General features: G+C 45.9%; 1 protein-coding gene across 1 annotated transcript in view; it reads right to left on the bottom strand.

The window, feature by feature from the left end:
* Window positions 1–17,856, bottom strand: part of LAPTM4B (lysosomal protein transmembrane 4 beta) — a 67,729-nt gene extending 49,873 nt beyond the window's left edge. The window contains 2 exon segments of the mRNA XM_053559068.1: window positions 17,388–17,741; window positions 17,743–17,856. Coding sequence (XP_053415043.1) covers window positions 17,388–17,741; window positions 17,743–17,841 — 453 coding nt within the window. The 5' untranslated portion in view covers window positions 17,842–17,856.
* Window positions 17,857–19,995: the final 2,139 nt, after the last annotated feature.

Raw genomic sequence — 19,995 nt, 5'->3', positions numbered from 1 at the left:
GAGGGCGATAAAGTGAAACTCTGTCTCTACAAATAAAAAAAAAACCTTAAGAATATTCAAACTCACTGATAGTAATTAACAATAATCAGAAATCTACACATAAAGTTGCATCCAAAAATGAACATTGCTGGGTGGCGCCTGTGGCTCAAAGGAATAGAGCGCTGGCCTCATATGCTGGAGGTGGCGGGTTCAAACCCAGCCCCAGCCAAAAACTGCAAAAAAAAAAAAAACCTGCAGACTTATCCATAACAATGAACACTTAATATAAAAGCAGAATGGCTAGGGCAGCACCTATGGTTCAATGAGTAGGGCGCTGGCCCCACATACCGAGGGTGGTGGGTTCAAACCCAGCCCCGGCCAAATTACAACAAAAAAATAGCCATAGTCCCAGCTACTCGGAAGGCTGAGGCAACAGAATCGCCTAAACCCAGGAGTTGGAGGTTGCTGTGAGCTGTGATGCCATGGCACTATACCGAGGGTGATAAAGTGAGACTGTCTCTAAAAAACAAAACAAAACAAAAAAAAAGTAGAATGGCTAAATAATATTAAAACCAAGTAATGAAATTCTATACAGCATTAAAGATGTTAATGACAAGAAAAGGTTCACAGTATGATGTTAATTGAAAAATACAGCATAAAAAGTTACATGATTTTAATTCTTATTTATATAGGTAATACGTACACATATAGAAATCATAGGCTAAAAAACACTAAAGCATGTAACAGTTATAAACCAGGCTGTGGTTTGCAGTGACTTATACTTTATCATTATGACTTTGTTATTTTCCACAGCATCCTAAGTGAGCATAATCATTTTTAAAGTCAGGAAAGACATGAGCAGGGTAGGCGGATGCTACTCTGGACTGGCTTGGGTCAAACTGGCCTGAATTGTCGTGGGAATAGGGCTAATTGAGACCTTGCAGGTGGGCTGCCTTGAGATAAAGGCTAATCAATGTCTCAGGGACTTTCTGACATGGACAGATGGATGTGGTCATACTGACTTGGGTTGTTTTGGGAACAGCCTTATTAGAACCTTAGGGAGGGGGCTCCCAAGAAGAACAGACGATAGTCAAGGTCAGACCAGATTTTTGGTCTTCAACAGACAATTGGCAAGGTCTGACCAATCAGAAAGAGGTAGAGAAACCACAAAGTGGAATATGATCAAGGCCTTGATAGAGCCTTTGGAGCTAGCCTGCAGTTGATGAAACTGTGTCCCTAAACAACCTGCCCTCACTGATATAGTGGAATCACACGCACCAGCACCATGACAGTTTACAAATATCATGGCTACCTCCGGAAATTGCCTTACAAGGACAGCAAAGGGGAAGGTTCGCAATTCCAGGAATTCTCCACCCTTTCCCAAGAAAACCATGAATATTCCAATCCCTACTTAAGATAAAATTAGGGAATCAGCATAAAAGGAGAAATCTTGTTAAACTCAGTGCCTTCTCCCCTCTCAGGGGAAGGCTCATTCCTTCTTTGGAATGTACTATGCTGTAATCTCTGATAAAATTTTGGCACTTTGCCTGCTTGCACCTGCTTGCTCTGCTGATTCATTCCATCAACCCAGTATCAGTAACCTTGCTTCAGTACTGGGAACCAAGCACCTGGACACACGACGACCTGACACCTGGTCCCATACCTAGCAGCTTCAGAAATATTTTAATATAGGCTCAGTGCCTATAGCTCAGCAGCTAGGGTGCCAGCCACATACACTGGAGCTGGCGGTTTGAACCAAACAATGACAACTACAAACAGGTTTACAACTACAAAGCTGCCAAACAATGACAACTACAACCAAAAAACAGCCAGTCAGTTGTGGTGGGTGTTTAGCAAATCAAATTTAGTCTCTGTAGTCCCAGCTACTTGGGAGGCTGAGGCAAAAGAACTGCTTAAGCCCAAGAGTTGGAGGTTGCTGTGAGCTGTGACGCCACAACACTCTACTAAGGGCAACATAGTGAGACTCTGTCTCAAAATATATATATATATATTTTTTTTTTTTTTACATAAAATACATTTCAAAATATTGTATTATTCCTTTTCTTTTTTTTTTTTTTGTAGAGACAGAGTCTCACTTTATAGCCCTTCGTAGAGTGCCGTGGCATCACACAGCTCACAGCAACCTCCAACTCCTGGGCTTAAGCGATTCTCTTGCCTCAGCCTCCCGAGTAGCTGGGACTACAGGCGCCTGCCACAGCGCCCAGCTATTTTTTGGTTGCAGTTAAGCCGGGGCCGGGTTTGAACCCGCCACCCTCGGTATATGGGGCTGGCGCCTTACCGACTGAGCCACAGGCGCCGCCCCGTATTATTCCTTTTCTATTTCAGATTAATATGAGGGGACAAACAATTAGGTTACAATGTTTGCATTTGCTAGGTAAGGTCCCTGATACAGTTGTGTCCTCACCAGGAAGTGTGCCATATACCCTTACATTGTGCCCATTAAGTGGGAACAGACCAATCGCCCTCCCTATTGCCCTGCCTTGAATTAAATCGAGTTCTTCTCTTGAGTGGGCTTCAGAATACTGTTATTGTTCTTAAATTTGATTCTACACACTAACATTGGCTTGGTGCCCATAGCTTAGTAGTTAGGGCACTGGCCACGTATACCAAGGCAGGCAGGTTTGAACATCGCCTGGGCCTACTAAACAACAATGACAACTACAATAAACACTAATATAGTAAGAAGATGATCAGTAACAAGCAAATCTGTCCAGTCATTCGAATCAAAACTTGGAAATAGGTATAACAAGGAAAAGCATTAGAGCAAAGTAGTAATTCAGAGATCTACCACTTCCCACGATGGTGAACTGGGTAATGCAAACAATCTTCCTGCTGAGGATGACTGGAAAATCTAGACAAAATATAAGCAATGTCTGTGAGAAGGCATTAGAGAGCTAACAAGGCAGTGAAGATCCAAAAGACAAATATACCTGCTGAGAGCATCTGCTGATTCCAAAATGATAGAATCAAAGAAAAGAGAGAAAAGCTAAGAGTTTGAACAGCAGCCCTCACAGCCTTGCTTGGGCCAGGGCATCAAAAGCTAGGGCCTGGGGCAGCTCCTGGGGCTCAGTGAGTGGGGCACTGGCCCCATACATTGAGGGTGGCAGGTTCAAACCCGGCCCTGGCCAAACTGCAACAAAAAATAGCCGGGCGTTGCGGCAGGCACCTGTGGTCCCAGCTGCTTGGGAGGCTAAGGCAGGAGAATCGCCTAAGCCCAGGAGCTGGAGGTTGCTGTGGGCTGTGACGCCAGAGCACTCTACTGACTCTACTGAGGGCGATAAAGTGAGACTGTCTCTTAACAGCAACAACAAAAAGCCAGGGCCTGGGGGTGGGGGTGGAGAAGAGCAGGGGAGAATTCCCTAGCGCTTTGCCAGTAATACCCTGAGGGGCCTTACCACAGGAGTACAAAGGGAACCACAAGTCGAGAAGCCTTCATATAGACACGACACAGCCTTGCCATCATCTGAATCCTGAAATTGGATTAAAGGGATACCCAACTGATAGACCCCGTATAAGCTATTAATATCCTTAGTGGAGAAAGATAGTGTCACCCAATACCTCAAATTATTTCTTCAGGTTTTTAAATACTACGTCCAGAATACAATAAACAGGAGACAGCAGAAAGCACAGACAACAGATCAACAGAGCACAAGCGCTCCAAGTACTGAAGTCAGGGGCTGTGCTCTGTAAGGGGCTTTGCTCCTGATCTTCAAAGAGATGAAGGGAAAAAAGAATGAGACTTCTGGAATCACAGAAAAGATGATGACATTTGTTGCAGTTTGGCCGGAGCGGGGTTCAAACCCACCACCCTCAGTACATGGGGCCAGTGCCCTACCCACTGAGCCACAGGCACCGACCCAAGATGATGACATTTGAAAAGAATAAACAGAAACTCTACAATCGGAAAATACAGAAACCAAAAGGAGGAATTCAGCAATGACTTAAACGAAGGCCGCAAGAAAATTAATGGGTCAGATAAGACAGAATATTCAGACAGCTGCTTTTAACAAAACTAAAAGAAGGGTTGTGCCTGTGGCTCAAAGGAGTAGGGCACTGGCCCCATATGCCAGAGGTGGCGAGTTCAAACCCAGCCCCGGCCAAAAACTGCAAAATAAATAAATAAAATCATAAAAAAACAAAACAAAACTAAAAGAAGCCAGAGGACAACAGCATTACACATTCAAGATGCAGGCGGGGGACTTCCTACCTATGATTTTACATCAACCAAAAAAAAAAAAAATCCTCAGGGATGAAAATGAACTCAAGATACTTTTAGATATAACTGAGGGGATTTGTCACCAGAAGCTCAGCAGCAAAGGTAGCATTAAAAGGCACTTATGGGGCAGAGGGGTGGGGGAGCACGGTGACTCATGCCTGTAATCCTAGTGAGTGGATTGCCTGAGCTCAAGAATTTAAGACCAGCCTGAGTCACAGCGAGACCCCGTCTCTAAAAAAAACAAAAAAACAAAAAAACAAAAAAATAAAAAAATAAAAAACAGGGCGGCGCCTGTGGCTCAGTCGGTAAGGCGCCAGCCCCATATACCGAGGGTGGTGGGTTCAAACCCAGCCCGGGCTGAACTGCAACCAAAAAATAGCCGGGCGTTGTGGCGGGCGCCTGTAGTCCCAGCTACTCGGGAGGCTGAGGCAAGAGAATCGCTTAAGCCCAGGAGTTGGAGGTTGCTGTGAGCTGTGTGATGCCACGGCACTCTACCGAAGGCCATAAAGTAAGACTCTGTCTCTACAAAAAAAAAAAAAATAAATAAACAAAAAACAGCTTAGCATTGTGACAGGCAGACACCATCTCTAAAAACAGCCTGGCATTGTGGCAAGTGCCTGTAGTTCCAGTTACTGGGGAGGCTAAGGCAAGAGAATCACTTAAGCCCAAGAGTTTGAGGTCTCTGTGAGTTGTAACATCACCGCACTCTACCGAGGGTGACCTAGTAAAACTCTGTCTAAAAAAAAAAAAAAGGACTATTCATAATCAAGAAACACAGAACGAAGACTTTCCTCTATCTACCTATAAAATCTAATACCTCTTTATCACGTGCTAATAGACCTGACTTCAAAGTCATTTGAAGCACATACCTGTCTCTCAGGTTAATCTACAAATCAATCTGTTTCCCTTTATCTACACATCCCCCCCACCAGAAACCACTTACAGCACCTAATACTTTCCAAATTCTCTCCCCCCTCCCTTCTAAAAGGCATCTTTAAAAGTCACTGATCATCTCTGAAACTTTAAGAAATAATTCTTGTGGTTCCCCCCATGCTACTGGTATTTGGAAATAAACCTTTCTCTTACTCATCTACCATAACTGTGAGTTGATCTTTTCAGTAAACCAAAGGAAAAGGGCAAGTTTCGCCATGCTCCCTACAACTGCCTATAGAATAAAATCCAAAACCCTTTAGTCTAGTATTTAAGTCTTTTACAACTTAACATAGTGGGGAAAACACTAAGCAATAAAGATTACATAATACCATGAATCCGCTGGTATTTTGCCCTGGAATTACGAGCGGAATCAGAATCTGACAGCTAGAAAGAAACTATTAATCTTACTGTGCCTGACCCAGCGTTGCTTTGAGGTCTAAATAAGGACAAATGTGAAAGCTCACTGAAAACTATCAATCACTCTACAAATACAAGATGTCGGTTTTACTATACTGTACTTAAGACAAAAATCAAGAGTTGCAGAACTTCTCAGGATATAATAGATCAACCTCCTATGAGAGTAAAGAGAATTCCCCTTTTCTGAAGATTTGATCATTTGAGTCCATAAAACAATATATTAGGGTGGCGCCTGTGGCTCAGTCAGTAAGGCGCCAGCCCCATATACCGAGGGTGGCGGGTTCAAACCCAGCCCCGGCCAAACTGCAACCAAAAAAAAAATAGCCGGGCGTTGTGGCGGGCGCCTGTAGTCCCAGCTACTCGGGAGGCTGAGGCAGGAGAATCGCCTAAGCCCAGGAGTTGGAGGTTGCTGTGAGCTGTGTGAGGCCACGGCACTCTACTGAGGGCCATAAAGTGAGACTCTGTCTCTACTAAAAAAAAAAAAAAACAATATATTAACAGGAAAAAGTGTATACAAATTTATTACATGCACAGGTGTGCAAAGGATTCATACAAAATATGAAAACTCAAAGAAAGGACTAGACGACTTAAGTTTCTACAACATCCCGAGGTTACAAGGAAAGTGTCTGGAGGGTGGACAGCCAGGCCTGGCAAAGGAAAGCAGTCTTTTTTTTTTTTTTAATTTAATTTAATTTTATTTTTATTGTTGGGGATTTATTGAGGGTACAATAAACCAGGTTACACTGATTGCAATTGTTAGGTAAAGTCCCTCTTGCAATCATGTCTTGCCCCCATAAAGTGTGACACACACCAAGGCCCCACCCGGGAACAACCGGGAAAGCAGTCTTATGATGCAGAGCTCAGGGTCAGGGACTCAGAAAGCACGGTTGGTAGCCTGGGGCAAGTATCTGGGCAAGACCTTCAAAGGTGTCAGACTCTCAGTCTCCTTAGGAGAGTTAGTCTTTCCTAGGTGTGGACAAGCAGGCGGAGGGAGCTCTGAGAAAGCCTGACACCTTCTTTCACAAATGTAGTTTTTCTCTAAAGATGCAAATCTCCTCCACAAAAGGCAGCTTTCCAGAGCTATTCCGGGTCTGCAGTTTCTCTGAAACACCATCTTGAAATATGCCAAAGAGGTATATTTTGGGGTACGATCTTCTGGTTTTCTTTACTTAGGTACACAATCAAGTTGTGATTTCCCCAGTGATTATCTGAAAACCAGGTCATAAAGCCAATGAGACCAGCTACTCTGACCTCTTCCCTCTACCCTATGAATACGTACGGCACAAAGAGGTATTCAGTACGCATTTGCTGAGTGACTGAGTTCCTAAAATACAACTGAACAAAGATGTTAAAAAAGGATGATACGTCAAAGGGGGATCCATCCCAAGTGTCCATGACAGATGCTTCCATCTGCGTGGTGAAACCATACAAGAAATTCGAAAGGAGAAAGTGATAGGTTTAGAAAATGCTCAGCTGCTCAGTTGGTGCTGCAGAATTTCTCCAGGCCAAGATTGGAGTATATATAAAAGTATAAGTTTGGGAGGCGGTGGGGTCTTGGTGTATGGCACACCTTTCAGGGGCAAAACACAATTGTAAGAGGGACTTTACAAAACAAATGCAATCAGTGCAACCTGGTTTCTTGTACCCTCAAGGAATCCCCAATAATTAAAAACAAAAAGTATGGGTGGCGCCTGTGGCTCAGTGAGTAGGGTGCCGGCCCCATATGCCGAAGGTGGCGGGTTCAAACCCAGCCCCGGCCAAACTGCAACAAAAACAAAAAAATAGCCGGGCGTTGTGGCAGGCGCCTGTAGTCCCAGCTGCTCGGGAGGCTGAGGCAAGAGAATCGCGTAAGCCCAAGAGTTAGAGGTTGCTGTGAGCCATGTGACGCCACGGCACTCTACCCGAGGGCAGTACAGTAAGACTCTGTCTCTACATAAAAAAAGAAAAGAAAAGTCAGAGGCCATACAGAAATAGCTTTTAAAACATTTCATATAGGGCATTAATATTTTTTTCCCATCTTTAATTTAAAGAATATAATTTGGTGAAGATTTCTACTGAGATTTTAAAATGATTTGTTTGCTGTTCTGTCAGGTGACTATTTACTCTCAGTATCACCTGGCAGCTGTTTTCCTTCTCTGATGATGAGTAAGATCAAGGCCATGAGTGGGAAAGCAATTTTGGGATAGTGTTCTGTCCCCCATGGCCCAAGAGAAGAAATGCATATTACAGTATGCTGTACAGATTAGGCATATGATAACAATTTGGCATTTGAAACAAAACTCTGTCTAGACCATGAAGGGTACTACCGAGTGTGTCTTCCCTGTCCATCCAGGCTTTAAATCAGCTCTCCATTCCTATCAGCCTGAAATGGAAGAACGTTAGAAATAGGAGGGGTGGTGAGCACTGGAGGTTTATAGAAGACAAATTATACAGTGGTACTTCTAGGGTTGGTCCAAGCAGGAGTAAATGATTTAATCTGGGACTTAATATGTGCTCTGTTGTTCTTAAAAGACCAGTTACAAGGATTTCTAAAGAGGGTACAGCTTAGAGAAAGTACTGTTATTGAAGTTGGTTTCTTGTTTTTACACTCAGTGTTGGTGAAAGAAATGCACCAACACCAAATCTGTTTTTCCATGTCCTAGAAGAGTTACAGGGGTAGGGTTTAAGTAGAACCAAAAGAGTAGTCTATCTTTTTTCTAACCTGAGGGATGCCTTAATTTTTAATCTGATCTGTAGGTAAGGAAATAGCAAAGGGGAATGCTTGGGCACATTGCTAGGTACTCTAGCTTCTTGTTGTTCAGAGTGTGGTTGTGGACTATCAGCACCACCATTAACTAGGAGCTTGGTAGAAATACTGAGTCCCTAGACTGAGTAAATCAGAGTCTGCATTTTAGCAAAACTCCAGGTTATTCATGTGCTTAGTAAAGCCATACACTGGTTTTACAGACCGTTTGACACATTTTCATCACACTGGTTAACATAGCCTTCCTGGCATTTTCTTAGTTACTGTGTTAAGACATTTACATTCGGGCGGCGCCTGTGGCTCAGTGAGTAGGGCGCCGGCCCCATATGCCGAGGGTGATGGGTTCAAACCCAGCCCCGGCCAAACTGTAACAAAAAAAAAAAATAGCCGGACGTTGTGCCGGGCGCCTGTAGTCCCAGCTGCTCGGGAGGCTGAGGCAAGAGAATCGCGTAAGCCCAAGAGTTAGAGGTTGCTGTGAGTCGTGTGACGCCACGGCACTCTACCCGAGGGCGGTACAATGAGACTCTGTCTCTACAAAAAAAAACAAAACAAAACAAAAAAAGACATTTACATTCTACATTTACTAAGTTTCACATATACCCTTGAAAGATGCACTGCAGGTGTAATCCCAACAATCACCCTCCCTCTGCCCACCTCCCCCCTCCCTTCCTTCCCTTTCCTCCTTCCTCCTCTTCTTAGGTTATAACTGGGCCACCTCAGGCCTTCTAAACAAACAAACAAAAAAAAAAAATAGCTGGGCATTGTGAAGGTGACTATAATACCAGCTACTAGGGAGGCTGAAGCAAGAGAATCGCTTGAGCCCAAGAGTTTGAGGTTGCTGTGAGCTACGATGCCACAGCACTCTACCGAGGGTGACAAAGTGAGACTGTCTCATTAAAAAAATAAAAACAAATAAAAATAAAAAAGTGGCAAGAAAGGCATCTAGTTGGAAAGTGAGAGATTAGAGTATGGGCAAATACAGGTAGGAAGCGAACGGGATTGATGTTTAAAATGTGTGCTAAGTTGTTGGAGAAAGGAAAAAGGAACAAAGGAATATCATGATCCCTCTGGAAACCAGGACTGGTCTTCATTCTCTGTGAAGGTGAATAAGCACCTTACTTGACTTTCCAAAAATGCTTGGAATTATAACTTTTGTTAAGTGATTAAACCGCTTTTCAAAATAAAAAAATCCAAACATGACACCCTACAGCTCATATCATACACAAAAATTAATTTGAGATGATCACAAATCTAAATATAAAAGCTAAAACCATAAAGCTTCTAGAAGAAAACAGAACATCTTTACAACCTTAGGGTAGGTAAAGAGCACTTAGAACATAGAAAAGTACCAACCACAGGCTCAGCGCCTGTGGCTCAAGCGGCTAAGGCGCCAGCCACATAAACGTGAGCTGGTGGGTTTGAATCCAGCCTGGACCCACCAAACAATGACGGCTGCAAACCAAAAAATAGCTGGGCATTGTGGCAGGCCCCTGTAGTCCCAGCTACTTGGGAGGCAGAGGCAGGAGACTCACTTGAGCCCAGGAGTTGGAGGTTGCTGTGAGCTGTGATGCCACAGCACTCTACCCAGGGCAACAGCTTGAGGCTCTGTCTCAAAAAAAAAAAAAAAAAAGAAAGAAAGAAAAGTACTAACCATAAAAGAAAAGCATTGGCTGGCCCGGCACCAGTAGCACAGTGGTTATGGCGCCAGCCACATACACTGAGGCTGGTGGGTTCAAACCCGGCCGGGGCCAGCTAAACAACAATGACAACTGCAACAAAAAAATAGCCAGGCCGTGTGGTAGGCGCCTGTAGTCACAGCTACTTGGGAGGCTGAGGCAATTGCTTAAGCCCAATAGTTGGAGGTTGCTGTGAGCTGAAACGCCACAGCACTCTACTGAGGGTGACACAGAAAGGGAAGGAGGGGAGGGGAGGGGAGGGAGGGGAGAGGGAAGGGGAGGGAAGGGAAGGAAGGAGAAAGGCACTGGCAAATTCAACTTAATCAAAATTAAAAATTCCTATTCATGGGCGGCACCTGTGGCTCAGTCGGTAAGGTGCCGGCCCCATATACCGAGGGTGGCGGGTTCAAACCCAGCCCCAGCCAAAACTGCAACCAAAAAAATAGCTGGGCATTGTGGCGGGCGCCTGTAGTCCCAGCTACTCAGGAGGCTGAGGCAAGAGAATTGCTTAAGCCCAGGAGTTGGAGGTTGCTGTGAGCCGTGTGATGCCACAGCACTCTACCGAGGGCCATAAAGTGAGACTCTGTCTCTACAAAAAAAAAAAAATAAATAAATAAAAAATAAAAATACCTATTCATCGGGTGGCGCCTGTGGCTCAGTGAGTAGGGCGCCGGCCCCATATACCGAGGGTGATGGGTTCAAGCCCAGCCCCGGCCAAACTGCAACAAAAAAATAGCCGGGCGTTGTGGCGGGCGCCTGTAGTCCCAGCTGCTCGGGAGGCTGAGGCGAGAGAATCGTGTAAGCCCAAGAGCTGGAGGTTGCTGTGAGCCGTGTGACACCACGGCACTCTACCCTCGGGCGGTACAGTGAGACTCTGTCTCTACAAAAAAAAAAAAAAAAAAAAAAAATTCCTATTCATCAAAATATACCATTAATGAGAGGAGTAGGCAAGACACACACTGGGAGAAAATATTCACAAAATCCTAATAATCCATATATATATATATATATTTTTTTTTTTTTTTTTTTTTTTTGAGACAGAGTCTCACTATGTCACCCTTGGTAGCGTGCTTTGGTGTCACAGCTCACAGCAACCTCAAACCCTGGGCCCAAGCAATTCTCTTGCCTCAGCCTCCCAAGTAGCCGGGACTATAGACACCCGCCACAATGCCCAGCCATTTTCCTGTTGCAGTTGTTCTTGTTGTTTACCTGGCCCGGGGCTGGGCTGGAACCCTCCAACCTTGGTACATGTGGCCAGCACTGTATCCACTGTGCTACAGGTGCCAAGCCCCAAATATGTATTTTTAAAGGATTTGCATCCAGGGGGGCGCCTGTGGCTCAGTGAGTGGGACGCCCGCCCCTTATACAGAGGGTGATGGTTCGGCCGGGGCCAAGCTGCAAAAAAAAAAAAAAAAAAAATAGCCCGGAGTTGTGGCAGGTGCCTGTAGTCCCAGCAGCTTGGGAGGCTGAGGCAGGAGAATCGCATAGGCCCAAGAGCTGGAGGTTGCTGTGAGCTATGATGACACAGCACTCTACCGAGGATGACATTCAGTCTCAAAACAAAACAAGATAGAGTTCCTGCATATCAATATGAAAAAGACATAATCCAATTAAAACTGGCACTTCACAAAAGCAGACATATGATTAGCCAAGAAACAAGGATAAAACTATTCCACACCATTAGTCATAAGAGAAAGGCAAACTAAAGCCACTATGAACCACTACTACGCACCCACCAGAACAGCTACAATTAAAAGACTAATAACAGGCGGCCAGGTTCAGAGCCTGTGGCTCAAGCGGCTAAGACGTCAGCCACATACACCTGAGCTGGCGGGTTCGAATCCAGCCGGGACCCGCCAAACAATGACGGCTGCAACCAAAAAATAGCTGGGCGTTGTGGCGGGCGCCTGTAGTCCCAGCTACTTGGGAGGCGGAGACAGGAGACTCACTTGAGCCCAGGAGTTGGAGGTTGCTGTGAGCTGTGATGCCACAGCACTCTACCCAGGGCAATAACTTGAGACTCTGTCTCAAAAAAATAAATAAATAAAAATAAAAAATAGGCGGCCAGGCAGAGCCTGTGGCTCAGTGGGTAGGGCACCGGCCCCATATACTGAGGGTGGCAGGTTCGAACTCAGCCCCAGCCAAACTGCAACAACAAAAAGTAGCCAGACGTTGTGGCGGGCACCTGTAGTCCCAGCTACTCGGGAGGCTCAGGCAAGAGAATCACCTAAGCCCAGGAGTTGGAGGTTGCTGTGAGCTGTGACACCACAGCACTCTACTGAGAGCAATAAAGTGAGACTCTGTCTCTGAAAAAAAAAAAAAGGGCTAATACCACCAAAATGTTGGCAAGGATGTGGACCAACTGGAACTTAATATATTTCTAGTAGGAGTATGAAACAATAGAACGTTTGGGAAACCTGGTTAGTAGTTTCTTACAAAGTTAAACATACCCCAAACATGGGCCGGTGGCTCATGCCTGTAATCCCAGCACTCTGGGAGGCTAAAGTGGGTGGATTGCCTGAGCTCACCAGTTCAAGACCAGCCTCAGCAATACTGAGACCCCCATCTCTAAAAATAGCCAGGTGGTGTGGCAGCTGCCTATATTCCCAGTTACTTGGGAGGCTCAGGCAAGGACTGCTTGAGCCCAAGTTTGAAGTTGCTGTGAGCCATGACACCATAGCACTCTACTGGGGGCAACAAAATGAGACTAATTCAGCAAACAAACAAAAAAAGTTAAACATGCATTTATGCTTTCCCAATGAGCAACATTACCACTCCTATTTGCGGAAGAGAATAACATGTCCTCAAAAAATCTTCTACAAGAAAGTTCAGAGCAGCTTAATTTATACTATCTCCAAACTGGAAACAACCCAAAAGTTCAACATTTAGCAAATGGATAAACAAATTGTGATATATTTGTACAATAAAATAATACTCAATAATAAAAAGCAATGAGCTATTGTTATACCCACTTCCGATAACATGAATGAATGAACGTAAAAGAAGTGATGCTAAGTGAAAGAAGCCAAATATAAAAGAGTACACACAGAACAATCCCATTTATATAAATAGGCAAAATGTACCTGTGGTGACAGGTGGAGTGGGGATGGGGTGGTGGGGATTAACTGGGAAAAGGAACCAGGGAACTTTCTGGAGTTTTGGAAATGTTAACAAGGAATATGGGTTACATTTGCATTTAATTGTGGATTTTATCATATGTAAATTGAAATTAAATAAAAAACAAGAAAAAAGATCTCTAGTATAAGTAGCTGAAATCATTATGCTTTATTATCAGATTGAAGAAACCCACGGAACCTATAAATCACCAAAGTTCTCTTAGCCTCTGTTTTTCTACCTGTAAATGGGCAATAAGAAAATCTACCAGGCCAGGTAGGGTGCAGTGGCTCATAGTGGCTCACAGTGGCTAGGATTCAGCGCTTTTACCACCATGGCCCAACACACCCTAAAATGAGAGGTTCTGGCTCAGTGGCTGTAACACAGTGGTTACAGCATCAGCCACATACACCGAGGCTGGCAGGTTCGAATCCAGCCTGGGCCAGCTAAACAAAAATGACAACTGCAATAGTAACAAAAAAAAGCCAGGCGTTGTGTGGCAGGTGCCTGTAGTCCCAGCTAGGCAAGAGAATCACTTAAGTCCAAGAGTTTGAGGTTGCTGTGAGCTGTAATGCTACAGCACTCTATGAAGGGCAACACGGTGAGACTCTGACCACCCCTCCCCCCCCCCAAAAAAAAGAAAGATGAGAGGTTCTGGCAAAGAACCAGGGTGAGGGTCCGCAAGAAAGGAGAGAAAGCCAGTCAGGGACAAGGGAAGACTTTAATAGAGGGGAAAAGGTGAATGGAGACTGACCAGGTGTCAGCTCAGCTCTCAAAGTTGCAAAAGGCTTTTATTAGCCTCATCAGTATAGCTGGAATGAGGCAGTGAGCCCAGAGTATCACCCAGGGCTCTTCCCCAGTGACAGGATTATGGGCAGGTTCTTAGGATTATGGTCAGGATTATGGGTAGGATGTTTCCAGGAACTCTGGCCTTAAGGTACTCCAGGAGTCTGGGGAGGACATTGCTGGTTTCTGACTCAATTTTCTAAATGGCTGCAATCCTGTCAGGGTAATGAGATTTCCTTTCCCACACTTACCTTGCAAAACAGGCGGTTATTTACTAAGATGAGCCCTTATAGTAGACTCTTATGGGAGTATCTGCCCTTTTTTCTGAAAACCCTCCTGTTTCTTATAACTGAACCCTATTCCATCCAGATAGCTCCTAAAGTGAGGGGGTTAGAGAATGTAGGGGAGCTGCCTTGCTCTTCAGGGCTTCCCTACTCCCTAAGCACACGACTATTTTAAAATGTTAATGAAGGATGGCGTCTGTGGTTCAGTGAGTAGGGCGCAGGTCCCATATACCAAGAGGAGCAGCTTCGAACCCGGCCCCAACCAAGCTGCAACAAAAAATATCCAGGTGTTGTGGCAAGTGCCTGTAGTCCCAGCTACTTGGGAGGCTGAGCAAGAGAATCGCGTGAGCCCAAGAGCTGAAGGTTGCTGTGAGCTGTGATGCCACGGCAGTCTACCAAGGGCAATAAAGTGAGACTTTATCTCAAAAATAAATAAATAAATAAAATGTTTATGAAAATCAAAGTTTTGAGGCCTCTAATCCTAGCACTCTGGGAGTCTAAGGGGGTAGATCCCTTGAGCATAGTTCAGAGACTAGCCAGATGGGGGTGTCATTTCTAAAAACAGCAGGATGTTGTAGAGGGAACCTATAGTCCTGGCTCCTAGGGAGGCTGAGGCAGAAGGATTCCTTGAGCCCAAGAGTTTGAAATTGCTGTGAGCTATGACACTACAGCACTCTACCTTGGGTGACTAAGTGAGCTCTCTCAAGAAAAAAAAATTAAAGTTTTGGGGCGGCGCCTGTGGCTCAGTGAGTAGGGCGCCAGCCCCATATGCCGAGGGTGGCGGGTTCAAACCCAGCCCCGGCCAAACTGCAACCAAAAAATAGCCGGGCGTTGTGGCGGGCGCCTGTAGTCCCAGCTGCTCGGGAGGCTGAGGCAAGAGAATCGCGTAAGCCCAAGAGTTAGAGGTTGCTGTGAGCCGTGTGACGCCACGGCACTCTACCCGAGGGCGGTACAGTGAGACTCTGTCTCTACAAAAAAAAAAAAAAAAAAAAAAAAAAAATTAAAGTTTTGGATAACCAAATTACATTTAAAGGTGTGAAGAAAACACACTACTAAAAAAGCCTAAGTTGTTTTATGAAACACAAAAGTTTTTATAAAGATTACTGGCACTTAAACCAGGTTTCCCACATAACACTGTTTACATGAAGCAACTTTTTTTTTTTTTTTTTGAGACAAGTCTCACTCTGTTGCCTGGGGTAGAGTACCATGGTGTCATAGCTCACAGCAACCTCAAACTCTTGGGCTCAAGCCATCTTCTGGCCTCAGACTCCTGAGTATCGGAGACTACAGATGCCCGCCACAACACCCGGCTCATATTTCTATTTTTAGCAAAGACAGGCCTGGCTCTTACTCAGGCTGGCCTTGAACTCCTAACCTCAAGCAATTCACCCACCTTGGCTGCACTAGGATCATAGGCGTGATCCATCGTGCCCAGCCCTAAAGCAACATTCTTATTCCCATTTGTTAGAAAACTTTCTAATTATCTTCCAAAAGGCCATATATTTCTAAATGCTAAGACAGGCACACCAATAACTACTTTCCACAATAAGCACGCTCACACAGTATAGACAAAGCGTGCTGAGTACTTCTTTTATCACACCAACACTGTCTGGTTGGATTACAGCCAATAACAGGGCTCAAGTAGATTTATCTTTCTGTAGATCACGTAGTACATTTGCCTAATGCAGTGCCCTAGATTTTACAAATTACATTCATTGATGTAACTTGCAAGATTTGAACATTTTCAAAGGGGACATTGTATAAAATAGTCTGTCTTGATCATCAACAAAGCACCAACTATTTTGAAACTACACACTGCACTTTTGCCCTAATTTTAAATTCCTGTAAAGAATTTATGCTGATGCTCTATCCACATCTACACTAAACAGAAAGAACCCACACATACTAAAGATCTGTTTGAAAGCTTTTAAGGCCAAAAATTTCTATTGTGTGGCCATGATAGGCAGCGACCAAAGGAAACTTGAAACTATAAATAGCACAGTGAACATCCATGTGGGGGAGGGGGAACTGTTTTGCTTATAACAGTACACGACAGGGGTTGGGAATACGACTCAACGTCCATATTACATCAACAAATTATGAACCAACAAAAAATTCCAAGTCAGGATTAAGAGGATAATGTATTCTCACTGAAAAGTTTCATATCCCATTTGGCTACCATTTTTAAGGCATTTCCTGGAGACGCAGAGCTATTCACTGCAAAGTAACTCGGGTCTAACTCTCCATTCATGAATGTCACAAAATGCAAATGCAAAATGCAGTGGAATAAGATGCAGTGTTGGTGCAATGTAGGGGTGCCAAAAATCAACCCAAGGCAGGTACAGGGCGAGACTCCATCAGGTTTCCTCACTTCCCTTGAGAATCATTGCTCCCCATACAAATCGGATCTTAAAAGCTCCAACCTGAAAAAAATGTCAGATTTGCCAAATTTGTCTGTTATAAAAGGTACTGGGACCACCTGTCAACGGGCAGAAAGAAGTGAGTAGAAAATGGCTTCCCTGGGCAGATTGAAACGCAGTAAATCACACGCAAATCTTTTCCCAGAGTAAGAGCTTTAAATTAAACATGTGCACGGGGATCCATTCACAGGCTGGCTGCAAGAACCGCCGACCATTTCAACCCCGGATCCGAACGTACGAAGGAAAACATGCACAGCAAACCACAGCTGCGGGCAGGACGAATGGGCATGCCAAATATGCAACCCTGACACCGCAGCAGCGAAATATGCCCCGTCACCTCTACGACGACTGTGCGCGCCGTCAAAACACAAAGCTCAGCGGGTTTTTAGAGGGAAGGAAACACGTGCCAGGTAGTAAGACCCGCGCCGTTCCGCCTCCGAGCGCAATCGCACCCACCCCGCGGAGCCCGGCTCCCCAAGGCCCGAGCGCTGACCGCAGGGCTCGCTCCTGGTCTGAGCGCCCCCGGTCTACCCATCACCTCCCGCTCCAGGGCCACAAACTCCCGGCCTGCCCCCGCCGAGAACGGCTGAGCCGAGGAGAACTGCAGACACGCTCGCCCAGAGAATTAAGTTTCTAATAATATAACTTTAGGCGGATAAGCGCAGCCTCGCCCAACACCGAGGCCGAACCAGGAGTCAACTTCGGGGCGTGTAAAGCCAAACCCGGGCGCGGGCTGGGGTCCCGGGGCACCCGCGCCCAGTCCCGGCAGGTGCGCTCCCGCCCCGCGGCCGCGCTCACCAGGTACCAAACGCCAAGCAGGATGGTGCCAGTGCGGACATGGCAGCACAGGCAGCAGCTGTTGGAGTAGAACCTCGTCCAGGGCGCGACCATCTTCATCGCTCCGGCCGCGGACGCAGTGTCGCGAGTGCGCGCCTAAGTTTTCAGGAGCGTTGACCGCGTCTCCCCGGGTCCGCCGCGCCGCTGCTGCCGCCTCCTCGTCCGCTCTGGCTCCCGGCCCGCTCGCCTACCCCAGTGCCCTCCTCGTTCCGCGTTCCCCGGAGAGATCCGAGCGGCTGCCGCGGCAGGACTCCGCTCTCCACAGGCGGCGGCGGCACAGGCGGCAGCAGGAGGTGGGCGGGGCGGGGCGGGCGGGGCACGTGACCCGCGGCCGGGCACGTGACGTCACCGCGGGCTCCAGCCAGATGCGGGCTCCCAAGTAAATAAATACATCATCGTTGCACTCTCGGCCCATCCCGGGGCGGCCTGCCTCGGAATTCCAGGCCTTCCCTCTTACGTCTTCCCATTGGTGTAACTGTTAGGTGTTCTAGACTCTTCCTGTAATTCGTTTTGTCTTTCTCCCTTTCTACTCCTGTCTTGCAGATAATCCGTAGGTGCAATGCTATCACTGCTATCTCTCGCATACTAGAGGAAGGAACGCTGCGCAGTGCGAATCCACTCGCCTGTAGTACTTTGAACCTTTGCTGAAGCAGCTGGGAGCAATTTGTCTCCACTTCCCAGCTCAATTACTTTGGTAGTAATCTTTTCCCAGAAATAGGATGTGTTTCAAGGACATCTGGCAGTCCTTTTAATCATGACTGTAGCTCGAAAGAAACAACTGTGGTACCAGTTATTAACACAAGGTCTCTGTAAGGCACAGTACACTGTGCTGTGACTTGGAGTTTATTTTCTCCTTACTGGTGTTTTATCTTGAAGCACCCTAGTCCCGGGTTAGCTTTTGACCAACTTCCACTAAAGCCAAGTCTCTAAAATAGTTTAGTTCAGAGGCTGAGGCAGAGAGATTGCTTGAGCTCAGGAGTTCAAAACCAGCCTGAACAAAAGTGAGACCCGTCTCTACTAAAAACAGAAAATCTACCTGGGCATTGTGGTGGGTGCCTGTAGTCCAAGCTTACTCCAAAGGCTAACGCAGGAGAATTGCTTGAGCCCAAGAGTTTAAGGTTGCTGTGAGCTATGATGACACTCCAGTACTCTACCCAGGGCAACAGAGTAAGACTCTGTCTCAAAAAAAAAAAAAGAAAGAAAGAAAAGAAAATTTAGTTTGTTGGCACATATGAAAATTGTATTTCAGATTTGGACAAGAAAAACGTGGGTTTGGCTTAAATTTCTTTTTTTTTTTTTTTTTTTGCAGTTTTGGCCGGGGCTGGGTTTGAACCCACCACCTCCAGCATATGGGGCCAGCGCCCTACTCCTTTGAGCCACAGGCACCACCCTGGCTTAAATTTCTTTTTTTTTTTTTTTTGTAGAGACAGAGTCTCACTTTATGGCCCTCGGTAGAGTGCCGTGGCCTCACACAGCTCACAGCAACCTCCAATTCCTGGGCTCAAGCGATTCTCTTGCCTCAGCCTCCCGAGTAGCTGGGACTACAGGCGCCCGCCACAACGCCCGGCCATTTTTTGTTGCAGTTTGGCCGGGGCCGGGCTCGAACCCGCCACCCTCGGTATATGGGGCCGGCGCCCCACCGACTGAGCCACAGGCGCCGCCCTTTTTTTTTTTTTGAGACAGAGACTCAAGCTGTTGCCCTGGGTAGAGTGCCTGTCATAGCTCAATGCAACCTCCAACTCTTGGGTGCAAGCAATCCTCTTGCCTCAGTTTTTTTGTTCTAATAGAGATGGGGTCTCAATTTTGCTCAGGCTGGTCTCAGACTCATGAGCTCAGGCTATCCATCCACCTTGGCCTCCCAGAGGGCTAGGATTACAGGTCTGAGCCACCACGCCCAGCCTAAGGCTATGAAATTCTCATTGTTAGTTTAATCCTGGACCCAAGAGCCATCCTCAGAGATGACAAATAAAGGACCTTAATCAAAAATAATAAGTAACTGTACTGTGGCAGTTAGTAAGAAATTTCAAACAAGAAAGCTGAGGAGGTGTTTTTGTTTTGAAGCAGGGTCTTGTTGTGTAGCTGGCTGGAGTGCAGTGGCCTGGTCATGGATCAAGCCTCAAACTGCTAGCTCAGCCTGCCAAATAACTAGGTCTACAGGCAATCCCACCATACCCTGGTAATTTTTTTTATTTTTTAGTAGTGTTGAGGGTCGGTGGTTGTGGTTCCCCAAATCCAGTTGACCTGGTTCGATTGCTCAGCTGAACTAGGAAGGTCAACTGAGGCACGGTGGGAATTGAAACCAAAAGTGAGTGGAAACTGAAAATAAAACTGAGCAGCAGGGCAGTGCCTGTGGCTCAAAGGAGTAGGGCGCTGGCCCCATATGCCAGAGGTAGCAGCTTCAAACCCAGCCCTGGCCAAAAACTGCAAAAAAAAAAACAAAAAAACAAAAAAACAACTGAGCAGCACAGGCAGGGTGAATAGAAAGCAAAAGTAACCTACAGGTTTCAGTATAACAAAGAGAAATTTTATTTAAGAACAAAGAGGTTGAGCGGCGCCTGTGGCTCAGTGA

The sequence above is a fragment of the Nycticebus coucang genome, chromosome 13, assembly GCF_027406575.1.
Source record: "Nycticebus coucang isolate mNycCou1 chromosome 13, mNycCou1.pri, whole genome shotgun sequence".
Lineage (NCBI taxonomy): Eukaryota > Metazoa > Chordata > Mammalia > Primates > Lorisidae > Nycticebus > Nycticebus coucang.
The sequence above is the reverse complement of the archived record's forward strand: the minus strand, read 5'-3'. Positions and strand labels throughout refer to the sequence as shown.